Source organism: Raphanus sativus, chromosome 9 (genome assembly GCF_000801105.2).
Source record: "Raphanus sativus cultivar WK10039 chromosome 9, ASM80110v3, whole genome shotgun sequence".
Lineage (NCBI taxonomy): Eukaryota > Viridiplantae > Streptophyta > Magnoliopsida > Brassicales > Brassicaceae > Raphanus > Raphanus sativus.
This window is the reverse complement of record NC_079519.1, coordinates 10499558-10509587: the sequence shown is the minus strand read 5'-3', so window position 1 is coordinate 10509587 and position 10030 is coordinate 10499558. Positions and strand designations below refer to the sequence as shown.

General features: G+C 30.1%; 1 protein-coding gene across 1 annotated transcript; it reads left to right on the top strand.

The window, feature by feature from the left end:
* The first annotated feature begins 6079 nt into the window (after window positions 1-6079).
* Window positions 6080-9134, top strand: LOC108823911 (RNA-binding KH domain-containing protein RCF3-like). The gene is made up of 7 exons (XM_018597222.2): window positions 6080-7487; window positions 7572-7820; window positions 7909-8124; window positions 8282-8352; window positions 8474-8582; window positions 8673-8799; window positions 8881-9134. The coding sequence occupies exons 1-7, from the start codon at window positions 6372-6374 to the stop codon at window positions 8898-8900; spliced, it is 1908 nt and encodes a 635-aa protein (XP_018452724.2). The 5' UTR covers window positions 6080-6371; the 3' UTR covers window positions 8901-9134.
* The last annotated feature ends 896 nt before the right edge of the window (window positions 9135-10030 follow it).

The window sequence follows — 10030 nt, the reverse complement described above, 5'->3', positions numbered from 1 at the left end:
AATTTGACAATACGAAAAAGAATATGAGTTAGAATGGTATACTACGTTTATAAATTAGGTATAATATTTATAGGAAAAAAAATTAATACACTTCCAAAAATTTGTAAAATCTGAAATATTGGAAACGGAATTGCAAAGTAAAACAAAATAAACCATCAATTGAATTATCACTCACAAAGGTATATTTTAAATATATATTTATATTATATAAATTTAAATATATATTTTAACATTATCTGCATTAAATAACTATTAGCATTTTAAAATAAATTTATAATTAATAAAAAATATTTTTGCTCTGTCAATTGTATCATCTAAATTTTTAAAATATGATCCGTATGTTCGTGGAAATGTATTTTTATGGATCAAAATTTTAATGTAAAGTAAAGTTGTTATCTATGATTATATTTGTTTTATATAATATACAATTCAATATATCATTTACATTTTGTGTTTTATTTTATGTATCTTATAGCATTATCTTGTATTTTCGACTTAGTTAGTTATAACAAAATTAAGAAAACCAACCTATAATAATAGACATTTTTAACATTTTTGGCATTGATTAAATATAATTTAATGTTTAGTTAGATTATAGGAAGCATTTATGAAATAAATGACACTTAATTTATTGTACTTCGGTTTAGGAAAATGCATTAATGAAACAGAAAAAAGCATTAAAATAAGAAGTTAAATTTAATTCTCAATTGCATGACACTGTAAATAACACTGAAAACTAAAAAGTATTTTTATATGGATATTTCTATTTTAATAATATAAATTATATTGTGATTGCTTCGTTTGAGTTATCGCATCAAGCGATTCAATCGAGATTTATTTTCTTTTTATATCTATCATTTGAATAACTGCAACAAGTTTGATTTAGTGATGTATATCAAAGATCAAATTCATCATTACTACGTCCTTTCTTCTTTTATTCATCAATTTCACAAGTTGAGGATCTTCGTTCATAATATACTAATAACCTATTTGAATAAATAAGAATAATAATTGTAAAAATTTCCATAAGAACATAGATTAACCATTTTTGAATTTATTTAATAAAACATATTTTTGCATAGTAAAAATTAATAATAAATTTACTTAAAATATTTCATAAATCCATTACATTTTTATCTCACAATCCTTTCACAGTTAATAATAATGAATTCTCACTTGAATCATATACGATAATATAATAAAATAGTACACAGTTGATCAAAAAATAAAATAATAAAATAATGCACCAAATATATTGTTAACTAATTATCAATAAAGTAAATAAAAGAAGAATCAATGAGTACAATATCTTCTCATTTTAATCTCAGTACACATATATATATATTTATCTTATTTTAAAAATAAAAGTTAAGTAAAATGTTACATTTCCATTTGGAAGCTCAAAAAATGGGTTGTGGCTATTTAGCTTTCTAAAGCACTTGTCTCTACGTTTCTACATTAACTTGTTGTGAAGAGTTTTTCTTAAATAAAGTTTGATTGCTTTGTAAATCATGTTGCATGTTATGGAGAGCATCCACATCAACAACCAATTATCCTCTAAGATTTCTAAAAGGATTGTCAGTATATTGGTTAGTCTCCAAGTTTTATCTGCATATGATTTTTTGGTTGTTTTGTAAAGACAACGTTTTTTATAGATCAGAGTATTTCATGCTAAGGTCCAAACTTATCTTTTGAGAGTTAGTCTATTGGCAAAATGCAAGCCCAATTGTTTTATGTATGAAATAAATACACCTGCTACCTAACTACATATATGAACAATATGGAGTAAGGTTGTGAGATCAGGCGATTAGCAGTTTAGCACCTTTTCGAAACTACCGTATCATCCGAGTTAGAAACAATGTTGACAATTTGGAATAGTGTTTGACCATTCAAGTTTACAGAAAAATTATTAAGAATGAATTATTTGGATATATCTAAGAAAGAGAATCTACGTTACATGCAGAGTTGAAAACATTATACTAGGTAATAGAATGCATGTTGCATCATTTCATATGTCAGAGTTGAAAACATTATACTAGGTAATTATTTGGATATATCTAAGAAGTTTGTTTAATTTATTATAAAAATGGCTAAATGTTTAAATAAAAAGAAGTATTAAATATGTTATTCATGTTTCTAAACAATTTTCGTTTGTTATTAATTTATTAAAAATACAATAACTAAATGTGTAAATAAAAGAAAATACACATTTCTACTATTCATGTTGCCAAACATATATTATTTATTCTATTATTCTTGTTTCCAAACATCTCCATTGTGTACTTCAACTTTAATAATATAGACTAGATTTTGATCCGCGCTTCGAAAGTGCGGATATTATTTTTCACTTTTATAAAATATATTATTTGTTTGTAGTTATTAAATGTATTTATTTTAGTGAAACTTTTTTATAATAAATTCGACACATATAATGTTTTTGGTAAACTATGTGCTTCTCTCGCTTTGTTTTATTCTCTCTCCAATCAACATATTTATTTGACTTATTGTTAAAATAAATGATTTTAGAACGCAACTGTACAATACTTTTACATTGATATTTTGTTTAAACAGTATGACATATTTATATATTAATTAAATATTTACATTGTAATTTAAACTAAATTTTGTATGTTTCAAAAATATATTACTACTAGTATTATCACCCCGTGCTAAGCACGGATTAATTTTTGCTTGCATTTAAAATATCATACTTAATTTATTTAGCTTTATTTCTATCTGTTTTTAATACTTCTGAATTCTGATATAAATTTCTATAAGATTAATATAATAAAAACTATTATTTAACATATATGTAAAATACACAATTTTATGTAAAAAAGTCCTAAGATTACTCCTTCTGTTTTGATTTAGTTGTCTTGTAAAGCAAACTTTTTGTTTCAAAATAAGTGTTGTTTTATAATTTTAATACAAAATTGATTGACTTTATATTTCAATCTACTTTCCTATTGGATAAAATGTAGTTATGTATATTGCTAATGATATTTTCATATAGTAAAAATATAAAATTAAATATTTTTAATATGTGTCTTATTCTAAAACAATAATTAAAATGAAACAGATGGAGTAACAAACAGATTTGTGAAATTGTCATACCATAACAAACAAATTTCTAAATACTCAATGTGCATTATCATAGTTGTTCATACCTTTTTCCTTTGGTAGACTGTTTAGATATTTGTTGTTGTTTTCCACATCTTTAAATTTGAAAACCCCCTCACATCATTGTTTATTAGCCACTGGGTAAAACACATCATTGTTTATTAGCCACTGGGTAAAACTTCTTCGAGGCTACAGAAACAAAATATATATATTTTCAAAGAGTAAGAGATAATTATTTAGAATAGAAATAAAGAAACACTTGTTTTCAGAAAAGGCTCCTTGATTTTGTTTTGTCTGTAATTTGTATTTATCTTTCGCTTGATCATATATTTGCCTGACAATACTACGTTCTTGTTAAAACCTATTTTTTTTCTTTTGTTTTCTTCTCTGTATATGTTTTTGTTGGATGCAAGCAAGGAAAGTAATTTCCTAAAATATGCCATAGAACGAACAGAGTACTAATACCAATTTTATAAATAATAGAGTTGGAGATACTAACTGTTACTTTGGTTGTTTACGACGATTCAAAACATTAGTAGACTCAACACTCACATGCTATCTTCAACCTGAAATAAATAATAAAATATATTATTTGTATGGACTTTTTTTTTGCATCAGATGAAGATTTGAAAAAGAGAAAGACTAAAAATACGAAGCAATGCAGAAGAAAGAAAGATGGAGAAGGTATAAAGACAGTTTTAAATAGTGATTATGGTTTTGAACGTGGTTGGCGAAAATTCAGGAATATAGGTATTTGGAATTATTTAAAGCTCGTGATTTTAATTGAGATTTTTTAGGAAGATAATTTTGTATTAATATATCTTTTTTTTTAAATTCCACATGTCAAATTTTGATTGCACAAGTGACTTCTGCTTTAGTATATAGGGATGTATTTTTATGTCAATATCAAAGCTGGATAAAAAATTCTAATCTGAAGAACCGAACCGATCACGATCCGAAAGAGTAATACCAAACCCGAACCAAAATTGATTAAATATCTAAATTATTCAAAATTTTGATATTTAGACAGCCGAAACCATAACCAATTCGAACCAAAGTTTTTTGGATATCAAAATGTATCCGAAAAAGATATATATACTTATATATATTAATTATTTTTAGTTTTAGTGTATATAAAAACACCCATAATATATATGATACTTTTAGGTTGGTTTAAATATTTGAAATATATAAAATAATTAAATATAAATATCTAACATAGTGGAAGTACATTCAAAAGACCAAAACTATTTAAAATAATTATTGATTTTTGATCCAAAATTTAAACCAAACCAATTTGTATGTTAAGTTTAGGTATTCTGACATATGTTATTCAGATTTATATACAATATATTATTTTATTTATATATTTTAAGAAATTAAAAATATATAATGAATTTTAAAAAATAATTTAAATGGGTTATCGAATCCGAAGTGAACCCACAAAGATCCGAATATAATTCGAACTGAAATTTAGAAATATCTGAATGGGGCTGAAATCTTTGACCTCAGAAACCCAAAACTCAAGCAGATCTGAAACGAACCCGAATGGATACTTGAACGCCCGGCCCTAGTCATAATTCGAACTGAAATTTAGAAATATTTGAATGAGGCTGAAATCTTTGACCATGAAGACCCGAAATTCAAACAAATCCGAAACGAACCGGAATGGATACCTGAATACTCAGCCCTAGTCACTATTATGTATCATATATATGTCATCATATAATTAATCGTATTGGTCCATCATATAAATAATATAATAGCATTTCGTCGTAAAAAAAAATGGTCCATCATATAAATAATCATATAAGTAATAGTATTTTATATGTATCATTCTTTAAATAATCATATATATTATATTCTTAAAGTTTAATGTGAATACAAAAACCATAATTTAAGTTGGTATATAAAACTAATTTTTTGTTGTATTTTTTTATATATATTGAAAACATTTTTTAATAATGGTTATTGAAAAATATTTTAGTAAAAACAAATTTTTGAATATATGCATATTTTAAATCAATTTTTGAAATAAATCAAATTAAATTATTATTTTGATTTGAAATATGTATATAAAATTTAAATTTTATTTTATGATTATTTTAGACAAAACAATGTCTTAGGTAATTAGATTAGTCTATTTTGTATATTTTAAAACTGATATAATGGATTTCTAATTTTTATTAATAACATAAACCATTATTTTTTTCTTCTTGACATACTTTTATCCATGTTTCAAAGTTTTAATTTTTTCATTAGTTCTCTATGAATTATTATTAATTTTATGATAATTTTTTTTTGAAAATTAAACTCTTGAAATTTTTATATTTGACTTAAAATAAGGTAATAATATTGTTTTTAAAAATTGTTTTATATAATATTTATATTTCAGTTTGTGTTTTTATTTTCACCATAAAGAATTGTAAATATAGTGACAGAATTGTAAATAAAAAGAAATATAGAAAGAATGTTGTTTAATTTATTATAAAAATAATGGTTAAATGATTAGATAAAAAAAATATTAAATATGTTATTAATGTTTGTAAGCAATTCTTATTTGTTATTAATTTATTAAAAATACAATGGTTAAATGTGTAAATAAAAGAAAATACACATCTCTACTATCCATATTGCCAAACATATCTCATTTATTCTACTATCTTTGTTTCCAAACATCTCCAATTTGTAATACTTCAACTTTAATAATATAGATATTTCAAGATTTCAGTATCAACTTGGGGGATAAAATGGAAATTATGGAATTGCAAATCACTTGACTAGAGTCGCTATTTTTCGTAAGATATAATGTCACCGTAGGCTGGCATCTAATCCCACTTTAAGTTGGCAGTTTAGCATCAATTTTGAAACATCCCAAAAAAAGTCTCCAACACTCTTATTAAACGACCACGTTTTGGGAAATAAGCCAAAAAGCCAAGACCGTAAAGAGCGCACACCACTAACCTTGCACGGCGTCTCTCCACTCTCCCAACTTTATACAAACTCTCAAGAACCCTCAGAGTCACGATAACTAATCTGAAAAACCTATTTGCATTGCTCCCGTCTCCGGATATTCATTCCCCAGACAAATTGACGGAAAGTTTCACTTCATTTTCCGAGAAAAAAGTAATTAACTACTCCTAAAACTTGTAGTAGCTTCTCTTGACTTGAAATTTGGGGGCGCACTCGAGAGATCGATATAAGAACTAGTTGATTGGACTTTTTTGAGATTTTTCCGATTAGCGATTATAATGGAGAGATCTAGATCGAAGAGGAACTATCACTATGACCAAGACTATGACGGAGGAGATTCAATCCCTAGGTCTAAACCTCGCTATAACAACCACTTCGGCGGCGGCGGAAACAACAGATACCGCGGCGGCGGAAACGGACGCCCGTCGAAGTCTCACTCCGACACGATGGCGACGACGACTTACCGCGTCCTCTGCCACGACGCCAAAGCGGGAGGCGTAATCGGCAAGTCCGGATCCATCATCAAGTCCATACGCCAACACACCGGCGCGTGGATCAACGTCCACGAGCTAGTCCCCGGAGACGCCGAGCGAATCATCGAGATATCCGATAACCGTCGGCGCGACCCCGACGGGAGGATGCCGGCGTTCTCCCCCGCTCAGGAGGCTCTGTTCAGCGTCCACGACAGGATCCTCGAGAGCGAGGCTCAGTACGGTTACGGCGTGGCTCCGCCGCCGGAGGATGAGGAGGATTACGGCGGGGTGAGGCCTGGTGGAGGTAAAGTGGTGACGAGGCTTGTGGTTTCAAAGGTTAATGTTGGTTGCTTGTTGGGGAGAGGTGGGAAGATTATAGAGCAGATGAGGATTGAGACCAAGACTCATATTAGGATCCTTCCGAGAGAGACTAACTTGCCACGTTGCGTCTCTCTCGCTGATGAGATTGTTCAGATTGTAGGTGAAGCTGCTGCGGTTAGAAACGCTTTAGGTATTGTAGCGTCGCGTCTAAGAGAGAGTCAGCATCGTGATCGCAGTCAGCATCTCCTGGGGCGTGTGCATTCACCGGAACGCTCTTTTTCACCTGCTGCTGATGATTACATCCCACAGCAGAGGAGGCTATCGACAGATAGGTATAGGAATAATAACGGTTTCGGCTCTCGCCAATCTAACTATCCGGATGAAGCTCCTGCTGTTTCGGGTGGTGAGAATCTGCAGCAGCCTTTCTACACTGAAGAGCTTGTTTTCAAGATTCTTTGCCCTGTTGACAAGATTGTTAAGGTTGTTGGAGAATCACAGGGGATAGTAGAATTGCTTCAGAACGATGTGGGCGTGGACATGAGCGTATCTGACCCTGTTGCTGGATCTGATGAACAGATAATTACCATTTCTTCAGAAGAGGTATTCTATATATCTCCAAATCTTTTTGAATCCGTCACATATACTATTGTTAACTTTAAGTTGTGTGTTTTATGCTTTGCCTAGGCACCTGATGACCCGCTTTTCCCTGCTCAAGAAGCTCTGTTGCACATTCAAACTCAAATCGTAGACCTAATACCGGATAAAGATAACCTTATAACAACGAAATTGCTCGTCTCATCTAGAGACTCAGTATGTTTGGAAGGTAAAGCAGGATCAGTATCTGAGATATCACGGTTAACTGGAGCAAGCGTACAGATCCTAGCTAGGGAAGAAATTCCACAATGTGTTTCCATCAATGATGTTGTTGTACAGGTTTGCTTTTGTTCCAATTTTTGAGTACTTAGGCATATTATTGTAAAGTTACTTTTTGTCTCAGAAGAGGATTTTCATGCGTATGTAGATTGCTGGCGAGATCAGAGCAGCACGGGATGCACTTGTTGAATTAACCTTACGATTGAGGAGTCAAATGTGCAAGGAGCTCTCTCAGAAGGAGACACCACCGGGTTCCACTTCCACAACTGGCCCTCTTGAAGGTGTTGCAGGAGTAATGGAGGTAGCTTCATCAAATAACACTACTCAGTCCCGTGAAGGACTCGCGATCGCGCCACAATATAAGGTTTTGGTCACATCAATAATCTTGTCAATACAGTTCATAATAAGTTAGGTTCACACTGATTGACAGTTAATGGGATAACGTAACACTACCGATGTACAATCTGAAGGTAGCTTAATGGGTTAATGTTCCTGTATTTACATATATTTTTGTCCTGTAGGAAAGTGGTGGGTTCGTTGCAAAGGGGGGTGAAAGTGAACACCGGGATGAGGTTCCTGTCACGGCAAGCAGGTAGAGAAACTCCCAAACTTAGAATTGTTCTCTCTGTGTCCATAGACAAAAATATATTCCATGAAGGCGTGAACTATTTGTTTCACACCTCTCTTTTATGTTATTATTTTTCGATCTATAGAATGTCGGTGGCGCTTGTTACTAGGAGCACTCTTGAGATTGTCTTACCAGACGAGGTTATTCCTAAGCTTGTTACCAAATCAAGAAACAAGCTTGCACAAGTCAGTGAGGTGAAACTCTCTATTAACTGGAACTAGATTGGTTGCAAAATCATGTCTTGAAAATCTAATCTTCTTTCGCTCTTTCCCATTTGATCACAGTGGTCTGGAGCTAGTGTAACGTTAGTTGAAGACCGACCGGAGGAAACACAGAATGTCATTCGAATTTCGGGTACGCCAGAGCAGGCAGGGAGAGCACAGAGCTTGCTTCAAGGCTTCATCTTGAGCAGTAAGTTCTTCTCTCTTTTCAAACTAAGTACTGTCAAGTATCATATATAAGACTGATCTTCTTTTTTTTTCTTTGTTTCAGTACAAGACGATGGACCGTGAACTTTGAATTAACGGAAGGAGGGATTCAATCAAGAAACTGTGAAATGTGGAGTTTGTATGAGTTGTTGAGTATTAGGATTTGAGTAACGGATAGAGGTTTAGATACATTCTGAAGCTGAAGCCTTGGTTTTTATGTTGTCTATTAGTCGTTTCCTTGCCCTTTCTATAACCTATGAAAGTCATATAGTTTAATCCCTCCCAGTTACGCTTGAAAACTAACGCATATTTTCTCCATGTTCACTCATAATTTTTTTAGTTAAAAAAGAGTAAGATTTAATTTGTCACATGACCAAAACTTATTTATGGCACCATTTAGCATTGGAACATTTACCACCTGTAACAAGAATCAAACCGTACCAAATTGAAGCCAAACCAATATTTTAAATATAGGTTTATCTCTATGATATTATTTGAGAACGTGTCGTGCTCACATTAATTGTCACGATAGTTGATTGCATAAACATTTTTAATCAATTGAAAATATTATTCTTTTATGTCAATTAAACTCTTAATTTTAGTTTCCTTTCTATATTTTTCCTAATAATATATATAATAAAAACAAATATTCATAGAATAAAAATGAATATTATATTTATAAAAATGAAATATTTTTTATGGAAGGATATTTTATATATAATGAGATTTCATTAAAAGAAAAGTTCATAAAAACAGTTTTGATGTTAAAAATAATCATAACTTTACAACAACATAATATATATTTTAAAATTAATAAAAATATTTAGGCATATCAGTTTGTTTTCTTAGATTATTACAAAGTTAATTTAAATAAAATTACTAATATATCATTGATGAACTAAAAATATTTTACAATTGCTACTATTGAGATGTTTTTTTTTCATTTTTCATAATTTATTTTTATTAAATTATTTTGGTTTACATTATCGATATAATATTTATCAAAAAATCTACAAACTTTAATCAAACTAATTTCCCACTAAAAATCTTTAAGGCTAATTAATATTTTTATTTTCTAGTTTTATATATTTATACAACATAATATGTAGATGATAGACATATAAAGGTATATTAGTCATTGTGCAATCCCTAGATTAGTCTTGTAAACACTATAAGTACTGTAGTACACCATTCTAATAAAAGTATTCAGTTCA